This window comes from Schistocerca gregaria, chromosome 3, assembly GCF_023897955.1.
Source record: "Schistocerca gregaria isolate iqSchGreg1 chromosome 3, iqSchGreg1.2, whole genome shotgun sequence".
Classification (NCBI taxonomy): domain Eukaryota; kingdom Metazoa; phylum Arthropoda; class Insecta; order Orthoptera; family Acrididae; genus Schistocerca; species Schistocerca gregaria.
The window spans coordinates 841798061-841821961 of record NC_064922.1 but is presented as its reverse complement, the minus strand read 5'-3'; the positions used below and the strand labels follow the sequence as shown (position 1 = coordinate 841821961).

Below are 23901 nucleotides of genomic sequence, written 5' to 3'. Positions count from 1 at the left end.
TGTTCCAACACATAGCATTGCAATGTTTTCAAAATCATTTTCTTTATCAGGAACCAGACTCTGGAACATTTTCCTCAAAATCTCGAAGAAATTAAATACCTTCCAAACTTCAAAGGGTAGCTAAAGGGCCCACTTTCTGTCACAATATCCATCTCTCCTGCACTCGTGCAGCTTGTTCTCATCACTCTCCTTCCCCCAGGACTTTTTCCTACCATTGTTGGCAAAGTTCTCTATATATATTTAGCTCATTCCTAAAAGCCACTGTCACTGACATTCCAGTCTTCCCCTCTTCCTTTATCTATTCCACTTCCCATAATACTAAACTTGGCTTCAAATGAGCTAAGCTAATCTATATCTCTCTAACCACCCTTTGCTATTATTATTATTATTATTATTACTGTCAGTTATAATTATTAGTATTATCATTATTGAGAAGGTTTTTTGTTACATGTATGATATGTATTATTCCTGGTCAGATGTAAGAGAGGGCCATAAGGTCTTGACCTGTCCAGGGTAAATAAGCAATAATTAAACAAATAACTAAATGATAAAATATGCTGTTATTAGCTATAGATGCAGTATATATACCTTTAACAGGGAGATTTTTGCTTATCAGCACTGTAGCTGATTGGCCAACATGTAGGCTCTTTATTACAGGTTGCAACTTTTTTTTCCCTTCCATGTGATGGCTTAACACTACACAGAAAATTCTCCACTATTGCAATAATTTGCAGGAAATATTCCACAGTTTTTAGCCTGTAAATCAATGAGCATCACTTGTGGTGGGAAGTATGATAAAACTGGCAACAAGATTTGCTGTTTGGATGTCTGGAAATAATAATAATAATAATAATAATAATAATAACGTATTAATAACTCCATCACAGTCTAGCAGAAGAGCAAAAATTATTGAAAGCTGATCATTCAGTCTACACAACAGCCACAGCATAAACAATTATTTCATTGAATTCTGTCACAGGGAGGCTACACCTGACAACCCACCATTTTTGATGTGCTTTAACACATTGAGGACTACTCAAAAGAAAGTCTTATAAAAGGATTCAGGTCATTAGACCTTGTTTTGGGAAAAATTAGATAATAATAATGTATACTTCTTCATATTATTCTTCAGGCACTCTTTTCTTGAACTCTGCCTTGACAGTTTGTCAGTTAATAAATACCACAAAAGCATTAAAACACCCAAATCTTCTGCCCCAAGCATTTTAGATTAAAGACAGTTTGGTGCATGCATATTTATTTTGTCTAATAGTCACCAGAAAACAAACTCACATTACATCAATGAAAACACATCTCTTTGTAATTAGTTAATGGTAAAAAGATTGCCTGAATGATATTACAAAATTATGTGCTTTATGAACAATTATGAAATGGAAGATTGTTACTCACAGTAAATTGGCACATTGAGTTGCAGGCAGGCAAAACGAAAGGACCTTTACATGATAAGCTTTTGTTCAAAGCTGTCTTCCAAAGAGAGATAATGCACACACATTCACACAAACAGGCATAACTCATGCACACAGCACCCTTATCTCTCGTGCTCAAGTCTAACTGCAACTGTTTCATTGAATGAAAGCAGCAGTCAGAAATGGAGCAGGGAAGGGGGAGGTATAGCAGTCTATGGGCAGGGGGAGAGAAGAGCACTGTCTTTCAAAGCACACAGGTACTACTGTAGAAGGTGCCAGTATGCTGTAAAATTCACAAAGGCCTTCACAGACAGGCGCTATCTCCCAGACCTAGTCCACAAACAGATTACCCATGCCATATCCCCACACACTCTTAATCCTCCCACCACCCCCAAGAACTGGCTACAAATGAGACCCCCTTTGTAACGAAGTACCATCTTGACTGGAACAAATGAACTACATCCTTCATCACGGCATTGATTATCAATCATCATGCCCTGAAATCAGATACATCCTACCACCCCTCCCAAAGTGATGTTCCATCCCAATGCCACTCCGAGTCTCAGCCCCTTGCCACAGGGATCATATCCCTTTGAAAGACCACGGTGCAAGACCTAACCAGTCCACCCACTACACTTCCTATTCAAGTTCTGTCACAGGCTTATCTTATCCTTTCAGCAGTCAGGTCACCTGTGAAAGCAGCCATGTCATGTACCAGCTCTCTGCAGTCACTGCACAGCTTTTGATATTGGTATGACTATCTATCAGCTGTCTGTCTGGATGAACAGCCACTGTCAAACAGTGGCCAAGAGATGGGTAGACCACCCTGTGGCACAACATGCTTGATTTTAGTGCCTGCTAGACAACCTGGGCCATTTGGATCCTCCCTTCCACCGTCAGTTTTTCTGAACTGGGCAGATGCGAATTATCCTTACAACACATTCTCTGCTCCCAAAATCATGCCGGTCTCAATCTACAATAAATTGCAGTCCACACACCCTCCACCCAACAGTTTGTGCCCCCTCTGTCCTATAACATCCTCTCAATTCGTGTTCCCTCGCCCTCCCTGTGCTCACTCTCTGTCATCACATCCACTAGTCCTTTCCTGTCTCTGCTCCTCTCCTTTTCCACTCCCCACCCACCCCCACAGCCTTCTGATGCTGCCTCTGGCAGCCTTGTGCCACCATCTTCTACACCAGTCCCTGCACATTCCACCAGACAGCACTCTTCTGTCCCCTACCTGTATTTCGCTATCCCTCTCTCTTCCCTGCCCCACTCCCGAGTGTTGCTTTCTTTCAGTGCAACAGCTGCAGCCCGACTATAGCAGCTGGAGGATCACTTGTACATTAGGTGTGCCTGTTTGTGTGAAAGTGTTTTACTTTCTTTTCTGAAGAAGACTTTGGCTAAAAGCTTAAAGCCTAGTACCCATGTACAGAAACATTAGTGTAGGAATAAAGGAGGCCCCTAACCAAACTGAACAGCAGAAGCATTGATTGTCAATAGGCACATACAAAAAGAGGATAAAAACTTGCTAGCCTTCAGAGGAAATACTGTGACAAGGAACATGTGTGTGCACCTACACACACACACACACACACACACACACACACACACACACACACGGAGAGAGAGAGAGAGAGAGAGAGAGAGAGAGTTCAACACAGTGCTTAGTTTGTAGTCACAAAAGTCATGCCCGATCATACTCCTCAGGACCAGAGATGCAAGTACCTAACAAAGACAAGAAGGAAAACATGTTACTGTCTCATAGGTTAAGCCTACTTTGTCTCTTCCTATTGTCTCTCTACATCTTTGCCAATGTTTTCCTTCTCGCCTTTGCAATGGACTCGCATCACTGGCCACAAACAGCCTGGTTGTGCATGACTTTTATAACTCCATTCCCACATAGTGTGTCACGCCATCACAAGTGTGTGTGTGTGTGTGTGTGTGTGTGTGTGTGTGTGTGTGTACTTTACCTCAAACTTATTTACATTAAACCATTAATTCTGTAATATTCAATGGCAGTAGATGATTCAAAGTCAGATACCTAAACAACATCACTTTATGTCCATTCACTCCATTCATGATACGTGCCTCATTGTCAACATGCTATCGTGTCACTGGTGTAGAGGAAGGAAATTTGATGGTATCAGAGACTGGGGCACGGTATGTTGTTTCTGAGTGCAATGTGCAGTAATGGATGAAATGATATTGTCATACTGGAGAATTTAGTAGGTGTGTGGGGCTAGACATTGGCATGAAAAAACACCAGTCCAGGATAATTAATTTGTAAATGCATCGCAGCACGGTCCTTTTTTAAACTTGGTGCAGTTGAAACACATTACTGCTTTTCCTAGGTTCAGTGCTGATTTGGAGAGTCTGGACTACAAAGCAAACCTGTAACCTGTATGGGAAAGCTCTGTAATGATTACCAACTCTATTGATTAGCATTTGCTGTTGTGATTTGCAAAATGTTATATTTCTGAATGAATCAGTATTTTTCACAGCAAGTTGTAGTCCAGTACAAATACACAGGCTGCATGGTTCCATTTTACCCAAAATATATCCATGAGTCATCTAGCAGTGGCCATGTGTCTGTGGTGGCTAGGGGCTGGGTGTGTTCCCATGGACTTTGGTGTTTCACAGGATAGACGACTGATTTGATGCTGTCCAGTATACTCATATTGAGAGCCCATCAGTGTTACAACTATATCATCAGGAAACAACCTTTTGAGAGAAGCCTACAGATAATGAGAGATTTATTACTCACCTCATACATCCTGTCGTCACAAGATTCAGAGATCCATCAAAGTGGAAGAACTTTGGGCAGGATATTAAGTGGTAAGGAACCACATGTTATGCCCTTTTAAGGACCATATAATTCTTGCTAAGAACTGTGAGCTGTTCACTCTGATAATTTTGTGTTATCTGCAGATTAAACAAATTAATGCAGTGAAACAAAATATAATTGCCAAAAATGGGATTTAACCCATACTTTGCCACTGTGCAGATGCTTCTCAGTCTACCAACTACACCGCTGATGAAATCACTATGCTAAGTGCTGCAATATTCAGGTTTTCTTATTGTTGTTTCCTCAGAATGACAAGGAGCAGATTTTCTTGTGTGTTCTTGCAGAGTGAATGCTTTGTGTTGAATGTCAAAAGGGTGTAACTCCTTCATTTACAAGGGTCCTTTACTTTAATGAGCAGTAATGTACACTTTTTGATGTAATTGGCTTCTGTGTAACATGGGGGCAATTCAAATTTCAGCCACCACTACTTTTTGTGTTGTCAAGTATTCATCATGTATAAAATGAGTGGACTGGGCTTATAAATCTAATTTATTTGCAAATTTTAGTCGCCACTGAGATATAATTACTTCACTTCTTTTCTTTGCCCTTGCTCCTTCCTCACAACTTTTACAAAGTGCCCCCCAGGTGATAACTAACACTTGAAATACAAAATTATTGCTGTGATGTTAAGTTCAATTCAGAACAAATAATTATTTGCTTAATAAAGATACTTTGGGTACCATGGAACTTGTAGAAGACTGCAGATGTGTGTGCAAGTTGCGTTTATGTGAGTATGTGTGTGTGTGTGTGTGTGTGTGTGTGTGTGTGTGTGTGTGTGTGTGTGTCAACTGCTGACAAACGCCTTAATGGCTGAAAGCTTTAATTGTGTGAATCTTTTTATTGTGCCTATCGCGACTCAGCATCTCTGCTATGTGGTGAGTGGCAACTTTCCTTCTCTGCTATTGTTCCATTCCATCCTGGATTTTCCATTGTTTGATTTTTGAAGTTACTGTTTTCCTTTTCTATGCCTAATACACACTTGGGAGCATAAATATGTCATTTACAGTGTTGTTGGATGGAGGTTTGAACTGCTGCATCTCCTCAATGAGAAGACCAAGTTCTTAACCACATCATCTCTTCACACATTTCCTGATGCCTTTTCTCTTTTTTACTGTATTGTGCCTTATAGGCTCCTGTTTGCCCCATTTTTCCAATGGGTTATATGTGAGCTTTACTAATGGAGTTCCATTGTAAAGTAAATGAATATTAAGTTATTAGCTGACATCTACAAATAAAATCCTAAACATCTCCCACTCTGAACTCTCCACAAAGTATGAACTACATTTTCTGGGGTATAACTTAGCTAGGTGAGATTTAAATACCACAAAGTAAGAATGTAAAGTAAATGGATAGATAAAAAACCTAATCACCAAGCAGTGGCAGGGGAACACATACACAAAAGGATTTGCCTATTACAAGCTTTTGGAGCTAGTGGCTCCTTCTGCTGGCAGAAGAGTTGAAGGGGAAGGAAGAGGTTGTGAATGAAAAGGACCAGTTCATAAAAGTCACCCAGAGCCCCGCATCAGAGGAGACTTACCAGAAGGGATAAGAAGGAAAGACTGATTGTTGGGAACTGCACTGAACAATATTTGAAAACCTGAGAACTTGAAGGTGGAATGTGTTGTTGTGGTCTTCAGTCCTGAGACTGGTTTGATGCAGCTCTCCATGCTACTCTATCCTGTGCAAGCTTCTTCATCTCCCAGTGCCTAATGCAGCCTACATCCTTCTGAATATGCTTAGTGTATTCATCTCTTGGTCTCCTTCTATGATTTTTACCCTCCACGTTGCCCTCCAGTACTAAATTGGTGATCCCATGATGCCTCAGAACATGTCATACCAACCGGTCCCTTCTTCTGGTCAAGTTGTGCCACAAACTCCTCTTCTCCCCAATTCTATTCAATACCTCCTCATTAGTTATGTGATCTATCCATCTAATCTTCAGCATTCTTCTGTAGCACCACATTTTGAAAGCTTCTATTCTCTTCTTGTCAAAACTATTTATCATCCAAGTTTCACTTCCATACATGGCTACACTCCATACAAATACTTTCAGAAACGAGTTCCTGACAACTGAATCAATACTCAATGTTAACAAATTTCTCTTCTTCAGAAACACTTTCCTTGCCATTGCCAGTCTACATTTTATATCCTCTCTACTTCGACATCACCAGTTATTTTGCTCCCCAAATAGCAAAACTCCGTTACTACTTTAAGTGTCTCATTTCCTAATCTAATTCCCTCAGCATCACCCGACTTGATTTGACTACATTCCATTATTAGGTGGAAGACAGGTTTATTTTTGACAACATTGATAACAAATTTAAATCATAACTACATCAGCAGAGAAACAGCCATTCAAGAGTGCCCATGCCTGGGGGCAAGAGGGGCTTCAGCCCCTCCTACCTTTTGAGAAAAGGAAAAAGTATAGTGTAGCCACATATTTTTCTTTTAGGAAAATTATTTATAAGTTGGTGTTACATAGATTTTTAACAGGGTCACAAGTGGAACCTTTTTATAGCTACTCGTATGTTGCAATTCATCTTCTAAAATATTAAAAATACTCCATACACCAAGAGCTCCCCCCACCCCCCTCCAAAACAAAACTGTTGTATGGGCACCCTTGCAGTCATTGGTAACTCCGGTCTTGATGCTGTTAGATCCTCCGAGTCTGATTCTCTGGCTTATCATTTTAATTTTGACTTTTAAAAAAATTAACTTACATTTTTTTTTGTTTTTACCACGCAAACACTGAAATGTTATGACTGAATGTAAAATACGTTCTAAAAGGGTAAGGAATTTCAACATTCCTCTTTAAAAATACTTCCAATATAAATGCAAAAGATTTGAAAAAGTAATTCAAGACTAGTATTATTTTACAAATTTATAGACTGAATCAATATTATTAAACTGTTTTTGTACAAATATTATGTTGTTTTAAAAGTATCCTAAGTGGTGCACATTTAATATGTGTCAGCTGCCTCAGCACATTGCTTTGTACAAAAGAAATTATACCTGGCAAAACTGGAAATAGGTTGCATCACCTTACTGAAAATAACTTTTTGTGGATCGAAGAAATCTGAATGTTTCTATAATTTACTTTCAACAGGTGCAAACTGGGTTTGGAAGAACAGGAGATCACTTCTGGGGATTTGAGGGACATGATGTGCAGCCTGACATTGTAACAATGGCAAAAGGTATTGGAAATGGATTCCCATTGGCAGCTGTCGTCACTACAACAGAAATTGCACAATCTTTAAAGAAATTCTTGCATTTCAACACATTCAGTGGAAATCCACTTGCCTGTGCTGTCGGAACAGCTGTTCTGGAGGTATGGTAAAATATCCATTCTGCTCATGATATAATTTTACTTTTGAAACTTCCTTGCAGATTAAAACTGTGTGTCAGACTGAGACTCAAACTCGGGACCTTTGCCTTTCACGGCCAAGTGCTCTGCCATCTGAGCTACCCAAGTATGACTCATGCCCCATCCTCACAGCTTTACTTTTGCTAGTATCTTGTCCCCTCCCTTCCAGAGCACTTGCCCGTGAAAGGCAAAGGTCCCGAGTTCCAGTCTCGGTCTGGTACGCAGCTTTAATCTGCCAGGAAGTTTCATATCAGCACAGACTCTGCTGCAGAGTGAAAATCTCATTCTGAAATTTTACCTTTATTCACACTTAAAATGGGATACGTGACATAGAGTAAGTGTTTCACTTAACAACAAATAATATATCACTGTGTAACTCCAAATGCAGGTAACATCATACTTGAACCAATGTAGTGTTCTTATCTAGTTTAAAGTGAAAGCTTCCGTGGAGTGCTGCATTAGCTTCTGCAGGCCAGTAAGCACAGTATGGGGACATATAGCTTATAGCAACATGTATGCAAAAGGATTGTGAAACAAACTAGCTGTACGAGGTGCATTCAAGTTCTAAGGCCTACGATTTTTTTCCTCCGGACTGGAAAGAGATAGAAACATGCGCATTGTTTTAAAATGAGGCTGTGTTCATTGTCAATACGTCCCAGAGATGGCAGCACCATACAGCAAATGGAATTTTACTGCCAGCGGCGAGAATGAGAACTGTTTTAAATACTTAAAATGGCGACATTTTCCTTACTTGAACAGCGTGCAATCATTCGTTTTCTGAATTTGCGTGGTGCGAAACCAATTGAAATTCATCGACATTTGAAGGAGACATGTGGTGATGGAGTTATGGATGTGTCAAAAGTGCGTTCGTGGGTGTGACAGTTTAATGAAGGCAGAACATCATGTGACAACAAACCGAAACAACCTCGGGCTCGCACAAGCCGATCTGACGACATGATCGAGAAAGCAGAGAGAATTGTTTTGGGGGAACGCCGAATGACTGTTGAACAGATCGCCTCCAGAGTTGGCATTTCTGTGGGTACTGTGCATACAATCCTGCATGATGACCTGAAAATGCGAAAAGTGTCATCCAGGTGGGTGCCACGAATGCTGACGGACGACCACATGACTGCCCGTGTGGCATGTTGCCAAACAATGTTGGCGCACAATGACAGCATGAATGGGACTTTCTTTTCGTCGGTTGTGACAATGGATGAGACGTGGATGCCATTTTTCAATCCAGAAACAAAGCGCCAGTCAGCTCAATGGAAGTACACAGATTCACCGCCACCAAAAACATTTCGGGTAACCACCACTGCTGAAAAAATGATGGTGTCCGTGTTCTGGGACAGCGAGGGCATAATCCTTACCCATTGCATTGCAAAGGGCACTACGGTAACAGGTGCATCCTACGAAAATGTTTTGAAGAACTAATTACTTCCTGCACTGCAACAAAAACATTCGGGAAGGGCTGCGCGTGTGCTGTTTCACCAACACAACACACCCACACATCGAGCTAACGTTACACAACAGTTTTTTCTTGATAACAACTTTGAAGTGATTCTCCATGCTCCCTACTCACCTGACCTGGCTCCTAGTGACTTTTGACTTTTTCCAACAATGAAAGACACTCTCCATGGCCGCACATTCACCAGCCGTGCTGCTATTGCCTCAGCGATTTTGCAGTGGTCAAAACAGACTCCTAAAGAAGCCTTTGCCGCTGCCATGGAATCATGGAGTCAGCATTGTGAAAAATGTTTACGCCTGCAGGGCAATTACATCGAGAAGTAACGCCAGTTTCATCGATTTCGAGTGAGTATTTAATTATAAAAAAAATCGGAGGCCTTAGAACTTGAATGCACCTTGTACAGCAGCAATAGCCAGAGTAAGCAGGATTCCACCACTCCAGGACAAGAACCATGTTATGAACTATGTGATGGGGGGCTGGGTAATAGAGCAACAAATACGCCCTGGCACTGTGTAAATAACTGTGAATTTTGAGGCAGATTCATTCAGTGTCAAGCAGCACCACCACAATGCCAGGGCTGTGCTACACGATGAGATGACTGGGCACTGCCAGCTGCAGCTATCGGTTCGAGATCAGGCCAGAGCTACTGTCTTCTGCATTAAGTTCACCCTGTGCTGCCCACCTGCTGTCTGTGCTTGCTGCCATCACACTCCAGCCAGGGGGCAGCGCATCGTGTCCTGTGCACACAGTCTTCCCTCATCACTGTGGTGGACACTAGCCTGGCCTGAGTCACCTGGGCACAGGTGTTCTTCAGATGAAAGCAGTCGCAGTACGAGAAGGAGAGTGCTGCTGATGTCAAGGTCTCGGCGAACTGATGGGCCACTAGATTTCTGCCAGACTGACGTCAGCATTGCAGGGCACTGACACGTGTACCTCTTCGCTGGGGCTGATGTCAGCTGTCTGTTGGCCATTGCTGGCTTGCTGCATCAGAGTAGGGCATGTCTGCCTCACCTTGTCAATAACAATATGTTTAACTCAAGTCTAATAAAAAATTTCACTCTAACACCAGTCCATGACTTGGCCCCACTGGTCCATCATTCCACTGCTTGCCCTACAGAGTAGTGCCTGAAATCAGTGTCACACCCTGCAGAATCATGTCGGGAGAGTTATGTCATGAACAGTGGACAGTGGAGAGTGTATCAACACCCACAGCATGACGTCTGATCTGTATCCTACAACTGCTATCTGTGGATGGAGATGATGACTTGACCACTGTGGATGTGCAGTTTCATCGACTCATGGTGGAATGGGTGCAGTCTTTCAGCTTTTTTTCTGTTCTGCCTGTGAGTGTCATGGCAAGTCAGTTGTTTTTGCCAAAGGTTGAGTTGTGCTTGTAAGATCAGTATGTGACAGGTGAACACACATGGTATTTCGAGATGACGTAAATACAAGTGTTAGTTTCTACCTGGTTGATACGGGGAATATGGATGTCATGAGCAAGAAGTGTTGCTCACTGTCTAGTAGTATATAAGCTTTGGCCATGTACAGTGATTCAGGAGGTAAAGCTATGTTTAGTGATTGTTTTGATGCTTAGGAGTGGTTATGAGCAGTCAGTCAGGCAAGAGTTCTTGAGTTATATTAAGAAGTGATACAACTGTGTTACAGTTAAGTGTGCTAGTAATTCGTTTTTGTTTTGTGCACAGCAAGGAATATGGCTGGATATTTAGGCACACAAAGTAGTGGGAAGTTTGGCATAGTGGTGTGTTTAAAGTATGTCTCCCGTTTGTGTTTGTGTGACTGATAAGAGGTAATCACTTTGTGGTTAGTACCACAGGGAGCAGGTCTGTCAGTACTGCCAGTGGGCACCACAGGGAGGTGTTTAAAATTTTAAGAGGTGAAGTAGATAAATTCTGAGTGAAGAATGTGGAGCTGCATAAGAGATTAAACAGCACTTGATGCTGAAGAGAACGGTACAGCTTATCGCAAAACTCCAAAGTATGGAGAGAAGTTTCAGAGAGAGCACTACGATTAGTTGATTGAAAATGGATCTTGGGACATGAGGAATATGTTGATTATGGAGAGAAGGAAAAAAGGAAAAGCAGAAGGGAGGAAGGAGGAAGCTGAAAGGGAGTTGAGCAGGCTTGTGGATGGTTAACCTTTTCCTACAGGGTAGCTGATTATCATGAATGTACTTAAACCTGTTGATCTTGTGAAGAGTAAGGAAAAACATGATGAATGGGTGGATGCCTTTTTATGTGGTAAGATTAAGCATGTGAGGGGAACAAAAAGGGCACAGATGGAAGAACTGTTGTTGGAGTTTAAAGACTTGTTCTTTCCATGTGGGCCATTGCCTGCAATGCACACAATGTAACACAGGATTCCTGAGGGGAACAAAGCACCAGTGTACTGGGGGCTGTACAGGATGCCACAATCTCTGCGGACAATTTTTGAAGAGTTTGTCTATCAACAGTTAACTGCTAGCATAACAGCAGAAGAGCAGCAGTTACCCATATACTGAAAAAGACTACAGACATTACAAGGAAATACCGATTACGCTGCAGCTACTGCCATTTGAACAGTAAGACAATAACAGATGCTTGGCCCATTCTGGACATCATGAAAACCATTGAAAATCTTGGGCAGTTCCAGTATTTCTCGATGATGGTCTTAAGGAGTGGGTACTATCAGTTGGAGGTGGCTCCAGAGGATAGATAGAAGACTGTGTTCAATACCTTTGGGATATTACCAGTGTAAAAGAATGTCATTTAGTTTAAAATGCACCAGCAACATTCCAGCATTTGGTTGGTGGGAGTGTTGAATGGATGAAAGCCTTATTAACATTTGGCGCGTATGGATGACATAATTGTTCTTTCAAGGGATATGCAAGACCACCAGCTGAGGTAAGTGCTAAAGAGGTTACAAGCTGTACATTTAACACTGAGTACTGAGAAGTGTCATTTTACACTGGAAGAAGTAAATTACTTGGGTCATGTACTTAGTAAGAAAGGTGTGAAGACTAATCTGAGGTTAATACAGAGTTCCAGTCTTTCTTGGGCCTCATAAATTACTATCAAAAATTTGTGAGAGGATTGTCTGACATAACACAACCACTTGTACAATTACTAAGAAAAGATATCAAATTTGTGTGGTCTGAGGAGTGTCAGAAAGTATCTGAAGGGTTAAAGTAAGTATAGCAAATAGGTGCAGTGTTGGTACTCGTGCACTTTTGGACAGAATTTATATTATTGTGCGATGCATTGAACCATGCTCTTGGGTGTGTTTTGAGTCAGGTCAATTGAGAAAATCCTACTACTTTTGCATCGAAACAAATGAATGGAGCTGAGAGTAATTATTCTACCATGGAGAGAGAGATGCTTAGCCTAATGTATGTAGTAGTATAATTCCATTGTTACCTGTATAGGAGGAAGTTTAAAGCAGTGAGAGATCATGATGCTTTGAAGTGGTTACTAAGTTTGAAGGACCCACCCAGCAGACTGATGAGGTGGCCATTAAAACTCAGTGAATTTGGGTACAAAGTATTCCACAAACCAGGGAAGAAATATGGAAATGTGGACACACTGAGCAGGAATGTTGACACTAGGCGAAGACTTAACTGAGTGGCAAGCAGCATGGAGTGCTGAGTTAATGTGAGCAGTACAGTAAGTAGCAGCAGTTTGGCATGTGTGATGAGTTGTTATGTAAGGAGATGAGATTGGGGGTGACAACTGGTTGTGCCAGTGAAGCTAAGGGAAGAGGTGCTAAGAGAAATGCATGATCAAGTTTTGTCTGGCCATGAAAGGTGCAGAGCAATGAATCAAAGGACGGTGGAGAAATACTGATGGAGAGGAAGAAAAGTTGATGTCAATCAGTATACAAGGAATTGTGTGCAGTGTGCATAATATCCAGATGTAAGTTGGAAACAAGTGCTGTTGCAAAGACTGCCAGGAGTGACTTAACCATTTTAGGTTATTGGGCTGAATGTGTTAGGTCTGTTTAAACAAACTCCAGCAGGGAATCATTTTGTGCTGACTATAACAGGCCACTCTTCTTGTTATATCGAGATGTCGAGATGGTGCCAATGCTGGACCAGCAGGCAGTCACAGCTGTGCAAGCGTTGGTGAACAGATGGATGTGGAAGTTTGGTGTGTCAGAGATAATAAATAATGGATCAAATCATGAACTTCATGGTAGACCTGATGACGAAATTGTGTTGGTTGGATAAATGGGTAAGTTAAGTAGTAGTCCACTCAATCCCAGTCAGATGGTTCGATGGAGTGGGAGGGAAGGAGGGAGGGAGGGAAGGAGGGAGGGAAGGAGGGAGGGAGGGAGGGAGGGAGGGAGGGAGGGAGGGAGGGAGGGAGGGAGGGAGGGAGGGAGGGATTGATTGAGTGAAAGAAATAGGGTAACAAGAGGGTGACATGTGTAGATAAGCATAAACTAAGCAGAGTTAGAGCCTTAACACAGCAAATCTCCCTAAGGATGATAATGGGGAATTCTAGTACGGAAGTAAACGAAACACTAACCAAAGATTCATTAGTAGCGAAACTTCTGATATGATACTGGATATGACAAAGGACTTAAAATAGGATTTACTGAGAATAATATATTTGTCCTTAATGCCCTCCTCAAAAAGCAAAAAGAAAACTTAGCAAGGGTCAAAAGGAATCAGAAATAAAACTGATTAATGTTACCTGATTCTTCCGCTACTTCTTAGCAGAACAACATGACTATAGACGAAAACCACAATATTTTATAACAAGGAAAACAATCTGGAAATATCACTTTGCCATGAAGAAAAATAAACCTAATCCTACTCCTAATGATCCAACTCCCCAAGACACTATCCAAATTCAACCCTGCCTGGAATAGTTCCGTCCTCCGTCACAACGGGACCCACCTCCTCTTCCTCAAAATCACCCTCTCCAAACCTTCCAGGAATTTCTCACTTCCAGCCTTGCCTCTTAATCCTTCTTGAAAAACTTTAATCCTACTTCCAACATCACCACAGCTGAGGCCCAGGCTATCCATAATCTGAAGGCTGACCGATCCATCATCATTCTTCCGGCAGACAAGGGTTCCACGACCGTGGTACTTGATCGTTGGGAGTATGTGGCTGAGGGACTGTGTCAGCTTTCAGACAACACTACATACAAAGTTTGCCAAGGTAATCCCATTCCTAATGTCCAGGTGGAGCTTCAAGGAATCCTCAGAACCTTAAGCCCCCTACTAAACCTTTCACCTGACTCCATCAACCTCCTGACCCCACCGACACACCGCACCCCTACCTTCTACCTACTTCCTAAAATTCACAAACCCAATCATCCCGGTTGCCCCATTGTAGCTGGTTACCAAGCCCCCACAGAACGTCTCTCTGCCTACATAGATCAACACCTTCAACCCATTACATGCAGTCTCCCATCCTTCATTAAAGACACCAACCACTTTCTCGAATGCCTGGAATCCTTACCCAATCTGTTACCTTCAGAAACCATCCTTGTAACCATTGATGCCACTTTCTTATACACAAATATTCTGCGCATGCAGGGCCTCGCTGCAATGGAGCACTTCCTTTCACGCCGATTACCTGCCACCCTGCCTAAAACCTCTTTCTTCATTACCTTAGCCAGCTTCATCCTGACTCACAACTTCACTTTCGAAGGCTAGACATACCAACAATTAAAGGGAACAGCCATGGGTACCAGGATGGCCCCCTCGTACACAAACCTATTTATCGGTTGCTTGGTGGAAGCCTTCTTGGTTACCCAGGCCTGCCAACCCAAAGTTTGGTACAATTTTATTGATGACATCTTCATGATCTGGACTCACAGTGAAGAAGAACTCCAGAATTTCCTCTCCAACCTCAACTCTTTTGGTTCCATCAGATTCACCTAGTTCTACTCCAAATCCCATGACACTTTCCTTGACATTGACCTCCATCTGTCCAATGGCCAGTTTCTCACATCCGTCCACATCAAACCCACCAACAAGCAACAGTACCTCCATTATGACAGCTGCCACCCATTCCATATCAAACGGTTCCTTCCCTACAGCCTAGGTCTTCGTGGAAAATGAATCTGCTCCAGTACTGAATCCCTGAACCATTACACCAACAACCTGAAAATAGCTTTCGCATCCCGCAGCTACCCTCCCGACCCGGTACAGAAGCAAATAACCAGAGCCACTTCCTCATTCCCTCAAACCCAGAATCTCCCACAGAAGAATCCCAAAAGTGCCCCACTTGTGACAGGATACTTTCTAGGACTGTATCAGACTCTGATTGTGGCTCTCAAGCAGGGATACAACTTCCTCAAATCCTGCCCTGAAATGAGATCCATCCTTCATGAAATCCTCCCCACTCTACCAAGAGTGTCTTTCTGCCATCCACCTAACCTTCATAACCTCTTGGTTCATCCCTATGAAATCCCCGAACCACCTTCCCTACCCTCTGGCCCCTACCCTTGTAACTGTCCCTAGTGTAAAACCTGTCCTGTGCACCCTCCCACCACCACCTACTCCAGTCCTGTAACCTGGAGGTGTACACGATCAAAGGCAGAGCCATGTGTGAAAGCACCCACGTGATTTACCAACTGACCTGGCTGCACTGTGAAGCTTTCTATGTGGGAATGACCAGCAACATACTGTCCATTCACACGAACAGACACAGGCAGACAGTGTTTGTTGGTAATGATGGTCACGCTGTGGCTAAACATGCCTTGGTGCATGGCCAGCACATCTTGGCACAGTGTTACACCATCCGGGTTATCTGGATACTTTCCACTAACACCAACCTATCAGAACTCCGGAGATGGGACCTTGCCCTTCAATATATCCTCTCTCCCTGTTACCCACCAGGCCTCAACCTCCGCTAATTTCAAGTTGCCGCCGCTCATACCTCACCTGTCATTCAACAACATCTTTGCCTCTGTACTTCTACCTCGACTGACATCTCTGCCCAAACTCTTTGCCTTTACGTATGTCTGCTTGTGTCTGTATATGTGCGGATGGATATGTGTGTGTGTGCGAGTGTATACCTGCCCCTTTTTCCCCCTAAGGTAAGTCTTTCCGCTCCCTTAAAACCCACATCCTTTCGTCTTTCCTTCTTTCCTGATGAAACAACCATGGGTTGCGAAAGCTTTAATTTTGTGTGTGTGTGTGTGTGTGTGTGTGTGTGTGTGTGTGTGTGTGTGTGTCACTTTTGTTTGGTAAGTTACATCATCCTTGTTTTTAGATATAAATAATTTAATTGTATAAGAAAAAATTTACTTGCCAAGTGGTGGCAGAACACACACATAAAAGAAGGTTATAATTAGCCAAGCTTTTGGATGCAGTGGATAGTTCTTCGGGCAGAAGGGTTGAAGGGGAAAGAAGAGGGGCAAACAAAAAGATTTGGAGAAATCTGGGAAAAGGGGTAGGTCTTGGGAAATTCACCGAGAACTGCAGGTCAGGGGAGACTTACTGGGTGGGATGAGAAGGAAAGACTAATTGTTGGGAACTGCATCAGATGGGATTTGAAACCTGATATCTTAAACGTGGAAGACAAGAGTTTACTGCTTAAACATCGTGCATGAGTTAATAAACCTTCAATCCTTCTGCTTGAAAAAGGACACACTGGCTCCGAAAGCTTGCCTAATTATAAGCTTCTGTTATGCATGTGTTCTGCTGCTGCTTGGTAGTAGATTTTTTAACTATCCAATTAATCACAATATTTTGTATGTTCTACAGTTTCAATTTATTAAGTTAACTGGTTTTCAGCTTACAAGACCATCATCATACTTTAACTGACAATCATCGACAAAGAAGTTACAATATTTGTAAACAACATTGGAAAAAATGCTACTTGTCTAGACTAAAGCATGAACACACAGTAAATGCCACCTTTGGTAGTGCATCAGTAACGCAATTAAAAAGGTAAAAAATTTGAACAGTAAATAAATATAAATGTAGCAAACCAGGAGTAACGTTAATACCAAACTTGAAAAACAGTGCTTGTATAACAATTTAAATTAACAGCCCCCAACAAATAAAACTTTTGTACCTGACAAGAAAAAGCATGCCTTGAAGGGGTATTACATATGTAAAGTGTTACATAAACAGAGTTAAAAGATATTTTTGATTTTCAGGGCTTCTGACAGGTTGAGATTTTGGTCTCAGGCTACTAATTGGAGGACATGGAACTGTGGGTGGTAGCTGTGGCCCTCACTTAGTAGATGCTCAGCCATGGTGGAGTGATTCTGCAACCCCCAGCCACATTAAGTTCAGCCAGCCTAGTTGCTATGTCTCTGCCTGACTGACCAGTATAAACTTTTCCTGATTGTGATAAGTAATTCTGTATAACCCCCCGCCCCATTGGCTGATAATTGGGTCTTGTCTTTGCTACTGAAAATATACTGGCTGTCATGTTTCTCACATAGTAGGAAATCCTATAGTTACAAGATTTCATTGTTTTTTAATGCTCTGTGATACCTGTTCTAGGTATGGGATTGTACACCACTTTCTGCAGTCTGTGCAAGGAGCAGTAGGGGGAGCATAAAGGAGCAGTATAGCTTTCACTATTTGTTATCTGTGCAAAATGTGGTCAGTCGGGACATGACTCACCACTGGTCGAGCCAGTGAATTTGACTGTGTCTGCCTATGCTTTGAAATATTTTTTGGACATGGGAACAGATATTAGATGGTGCACCACTGATTGGAAAGCTGCAGGTTTGTGTGTTACTGGGTGTTGTGGAAAGAAGCTATTGCAGTGTCTGTAGTTGCTGTTTTTCTGTATACTATTGAGACAAAAACCAAAGTCAACACAAAACATTTGGTTTAACAGTGTTTGCAACACTAAATGACATCATAGTATGCCACTATAAAGTCAAGAGGAATATCTGCTGCTGCTGATAAAGCCATTAAGGTTGCAAGACATACATGAATAAAAGAAGAAATGAAGAACTGGTATCATGTTTGTGACAATGCCTGTACTTGCGTAGAAGTGGTACACAAGACTGACTATCCACTGAAGATCCACCAATTTGAGTTAGATGTTCTTGATAGCAAAGCTGATCAATGTGGGAATGCTCTTTTTAATGATATATTCTTATGGCACAAAAAGAAATTAGCTATGATTAGTAATTTGATGCCCATCTAACACCAAATTGCAAATAAAGGTTTTCATATGTCAGTAACCTGTTGGACTTGGTCCTTTCGACAAATGAACAATATGTCTTCAGAAAGATTCTAAATATGCCCCTTCCCGTGTGCTATTAAAAAAACAAATATGTAATGAAGATAACTTCATGCTTCAGCAAAAGACGTTACTGTAAAAAATTTAGTTGCTCATGCACTAAAGAAAGGAATAACACTTGAGTGTAACATCCCACAGGCTAAGGACTTTTACATTCTCAAGAACTTTAAAAAGAAAAAAATGTCAGTAAGATATCATTCCCACAAAATCAGATAAAGGCAATATTATTATACTTCTTAGCAAGTGTGAATTACTTGAAAAAGTCAGTGATTTCCTGAGTCCCACATGCTTCCAAGTCCTTCCTAAAGACCCTACTAAGTTATTCAGAGACGAAATTGTGTAACTCATTCTTGCAAAAGGATATTTTCTGTTTTTGAAGCAAAGCTATTAACTAACATGAACCGAATGTATATGAGGCTGTAAAGGCTTCCAAAACTGCACAAGCAAGTTGTACCAATTCATCCAGTTGAACCATCATTCAGTGATCCATCATCAAAGTGGCTTTAATTAAAAGTAAGACAAAATTCTAATCAAGCATGATATTTCAAACTCAGTGGACCTCATAAATAAGATAAAAGCTCTGTCTCACACAGTGATTTATCAGTATTCTTTGATGTCTGCAGTTTTTTTTCCAACAGACCAGTAGGGGAATATGCTGATATTGTGCTAGAGTTGATGTATAATTCCAATGTCAACCTAGAGGAATTGAGCAACTTGAGACTGCCCACTCATCAGATCTGCTTATCACAAAACTGTTTCCAATGCCACGGGGCTCTGCAGGAACAGTTAGATGGTTTAGCTATGGGATTCCCTCTTACAAAGAGAGGTCCCCAAGGGTGGGATCAAATTTTTGAAATAATCTATATGGTTGTGTAGGTTAGGGTCCCAGATATATCACCATGCAGCCATTCACCCTGGTGAGCCCTTGTTTGCGAGGAACTAAAGAAAAAAATTCAGTAATTTTATGTTATGTTGTAAAGCCTTGAAATAGACCAAGTTACTTAAGGAGGCATTGTAGCATAGTGGTAAGCATATGAGCATAATGTGCAGAAGGTTAAGGGTTCAAATCTCATCAGGTGCTTCAAAGGTTTTTATTTTTAAATAGTTATCAAAATGACTTTGATTATTATTTTTATGCCATTAATTGGTTTAAATGTATTTTTTTAACTCTAGTCCTTTCTCACAGCACTTTAGTCATCATACTAACTTTTTCATCTGGTCTTATTCTTTCTTCCTAGCACTTTGTTTTCATTTGGACACTCTGTGCATATGACTTTAATTATTTTTATTTATCTATTGCAATATTTAAGTATTTGAAAATGTGGATCTGTCACTTAAAAAACAAAAGACAAAATAATAATTCATATTGACTGTGCAGTGATGTCAAAGGTGTATGTCACATTACGTACAAGATGTACATTTTATTGGATGGTAAATCAGACAGATGTTTAAGACATAAATTCCTGTTGCACTATGGACAAAGTAATGCAGCTTAAGATTTAAACAAAAGAAGGAATTACAAATAAATGTGGATAATGAGGAACAGAAATAATGAATGCAATATAATCAACAAAAATATAATTAATATAATGTAACAATATCCTTTTCATAATACTGTTACATTCCATCCTGGATTTTCCATTGATTAATTAATATAGTGGTGTTATGAAGCATTAGAAATTTTAAAAGAAATTAAATTTAAACCAATTAATTGAATAAAATAGTGATCAAAGTAATTTTAATAAAGATTTAAAAATAAATTTTTTTGAAGTACCTGATCAGATTTGAACCCACAATCTTCTGCATGTCATGCTCATATGATAACCACTACATTGCAACATCTCCATGAGGAGGACTTTCTATTTTAAGGGTCTAGAACATCACACAAAATTAGGAAAAGTTATTTCATCAATTACTTGCAAATAAGAGCACAGCAGTATGAGTTGCTGCAGGGTGAAATACCTGGAACTCTAACCTCCATCACCGTGTAGATGGTTTCAAAAATTATGTCCCACCTCTTGGGATCTCTCCTTGTTAGTCCACTTTTGGCTGAAATATTCATGGACAATTTTAAACAATATTTTTCTGATAAAGAAGCTAGATGTCTTGTGTATGTGGACAGGCACAATACAGCTCAACACATTTTTCATAACTTAACCAGTCAAGATAAAAATATTCACTTTTCAATGGGGATTGGCTACAAATCAACGAACTTCCTAGACCTATCCACTGACATCAGTAACCAACTCATAGTTTCAAAATTTATAATAAAACTACAGCTACAGACTTACAATATACAGTAACACACAAACATTCAGCTTTACTCACTTTGACATCTATTCCCATGTCTAAAGAAGATTTCAGATCAGAGTTAGATATAATAAAATTTATTGCCTCAACGAATGGCTACAGTCCTGTCCTGATTGACTACATCTTGAATACAAAACAAAACCTGAAAATTACACTCCTCCTCTATGCTCCCTCTGCTCCTTCTTCCACTGTCTGCAGAAGATATGACACAGTGTAGCAAAAACACTCAAATCCTGCAACTATAGGTGATGTACCTTCACTCATGACTCACACGATTTCAGAGAGTGTGCATACATACAGTTCACAGGACCTGGATAAGCCCCTGGTGCTTTCTGGTTAGCTGCCAAAGAAACAACATTATTTAAGTGATCGCAAACGCGTGCTCAGCCTTTTCTTTATGCTGTATTACTTTTGCCCAGTCAGTGTGTTCAGTGCTACATGCAACTTTTATCTTTCATGTTGTTCTGTAAACTAGTATGTTCCATAAATCATGTTTGTTCTTCCTATAACAAACTTAGCAATGAGTGAGAGTTACGTTTTCTCCGCATATTAATGTTAGTGCTAGGTCACCCGACAAACTTCTCGATGGAAGAAATACTCCAACGTCTCACTGCCCAGCAGCAAACTTTGGTGGAACAACAGCAGGCTTTCACCACCACTCTCAATCAAGTGGTGTCTGTGTATTTGTGGCAGGTTACACTCCTGTTGGTGCAACCATCCCCCTCTCCAGCATATCATGAAATGGCTTAAGATTGATACTCCTGTGAGATACAGTTACACCAGCAGTTCCAGATTTATTGTGCAGGTGATGCAAACCCATGTAGGGCTTTCTTTCTTTCCTGGCTTTCACCATGCATTTATCAGTTATTGAGTCAGCTTGTGCCCATGCAATAACCAACCAGCTTATCATTTGACCAAATGTGCAAGCTTCTCGTAACCTTTTGGTATGACAGAACTCATGTCACTGTGATGTGTGTAGAATTTTACTGTTGTCAGAAATGTCCAAACCAATCTTACAAAGTCTGGGTCACAGAGTCACGTGGATGAGCCATTGTAAACTTTTCCATAGTATCCATCATGAAACCTACGCTGATCATATGGTGAGTGATATTATTCATCTGGCCCCACTTAGGGAAGTCTGCAAAAAAGCACTTCAGTGTAAGAATCTGATGCCTATGGATGGGTTCCATATAGCACAGTCGTTTAAAGTGTCATGGGCCACAGGCAATCAGATTGCTGCAGAAAAAGGGGGCAGATATTGGAAGTTTCTCAGTCAACCCCTGTTAGGTACACGGCAAATGTTCAGGGTGACGGGGAAGCTGTTGCAACACTACATCCCATGGGGCAGCAACAGCTATGGCCACAGTAACAAGAAGCCACATCATAGCAGTGGCCACATGCCTGCCATCCGTCTTTCTCGTACTGCTTTGTCCAACACAAGCATGCTGCATGCCCCAAGTGTTGAACAGTTTGCAACTGGTGTCAAAAGAAAGGCCACATTGCATTGGTGGTAACTCCTCTTCAAATGTGAGACACAGTAGTACTGATGGACATAAACTGTACGTCTACAATGACTGTTTCCCTGAACAATTTGTTTATTGACTTGTGTGTGTTTTATTAAACTGCAAAAAATACAAGTGGACATAGGAGCTGCAGTGACTTTAGTAAATGCACAAATGTACATGGACTTGGGCTCCCCTCCCCTCACATAGGTTTCATGGAAATGGGTTCTTAGAGTAAGCCAGTTCTCCACCCCTGTCTCTTACAAATCTGTTGTTGGCCCTTTACCTCCCTTGTTGTGGGCCTTTCGCACACCACAGACCTGTTCATGTTAGAAGTGTTTAATGCTCAGTTCTCCACTCCTGTCTCTTACAAATCTGTTGTTGGCCCTTCATCTCCCTTGTTGTGGGCCTTTTGCACACCACAGACCTGTTCATGTTAGAAGTGTTTAAAGCTTTTGATATCTCCATTGTCGATGAGGTAAATTTAGTGTCAAGTTCTGCATCAGCAGCTGGAGTCCCACGGCACTGAGTTTTCATCTCTGTTTGCTCCTCGGCAAGGTTGTGCTATCAGGTTTCAGGCCCACATTACCATGAAACAGCCCACTTGCCCATGGTTTTTTTTTTTTTTTTTTTTGCACAACAGGTGTCTGTTGCATTGCACGGCTCTTTCAAGGCCGAATTAGACTGTTCGACATCACTCAGTGTCATTTGGCCTAGTTCTTTCACAAAATGGGCTACATCACTGGCCATTCTTAAGAAGCTGATGGGTAAGCTTTGAGTCTGCAGTGATTTCACTGTCACTATTAATAAACAATTCGTGGTAGACACACACCCTTTGCCCCTCCATGACGAGTTGCTCTAAAAATTGGCAGTCGGCCACTACTTTTCCAAGATTCATTTATTGGAAGCATACCTCCAGCTCCCCTTGGATAAGGCCACTAGGCGCCTTTTCATTGTCAATACATCTTTTGGCCTATATCGACATCAATGCTTGCCTATTGTCATTGCTAGTGTGCCCGCAATATTTCAGCATTTTTTAGAACAGCTGACAGCTTCTGTACCCAACTGTATCAATTACCTCGGTGATATTGTTGTTTCAGGTTCTTCCACTGAAGACCACCATAGCAATCTCAGATCGTTGTTTTCTGTTTTGGAATCTGCAGGTCTCAAGTGCAATCTTGCTAAATCTCAGTTTTTTCACTTATCAGTTGAGTGCCATGGTTTTGAGGTTTCTCACACAGGGGTCAAGCCATTGCGTCACTGTGTTGATACAATTGCAGCTTTGCTGAGCCAACTTTTGTTAAGAAACTGCAGGCATTTCTCGGTAAAGTTGCATACTACCGTAAGTTTTTACCGGATGCATCCACTGTTGTTCAGCCAGTGCAGGCACTTTTTTGTATAAAAATGTTTTTTTCTAGTTCCCAGCTTGTGATGGAGTGTATGCTTTGCTTAAATCTAAGCATCAATCTGCCCTGTGTCTGGCCACTTTTCAGCTGGATAAGTTTGTTGTGTTGGCTACAGATGCCTTTCAGCATGGTTTTGGCATGGTGTTGGCACACAAGTATGTGGATGGGTCTGAATGAGCCATTGCATACACTTCTAAGACTTAAACTAGCTCAGCAGCAGTATTCTCGGATTGAAAAGGAGGCTTTAGCAATCGTGTTCACTTTCAATAAATTTCACATCTTCTTGTATGTTTCTGATTTCCATTTAATTATGGATCATAAGTCATTTGTTGCTCTTTTTAACCCTTTGGCTT

At 41.2% G+C, this 23901-nt stretch overlaps 1 protein-coding gene across 2 annotated transcripts in view; it reads left to right on the top strand.

Moving 5' to 3' along the window:
* LOC126354727 (alanine--glyoxylate aminotransferase 2, mitochondrial-like) overlaps positions 1-23901 on the top strand; it is a 197789-nt gene that overhangs the window by 158250 nt on the left and 15638 nt on the right. For both annotated transcript variants that reach the window (XM_050004584.1, XM_050004583.1), the window contains exon 8: positions 7379-7600. In XM_050004584.1, coding sequence (XP_049860541.1) covers positions 7379-7600 — 222 coding nt within the window. The remainder of the gene's footprint in view (positions 1-7378; positions 7601-23901) is intronic.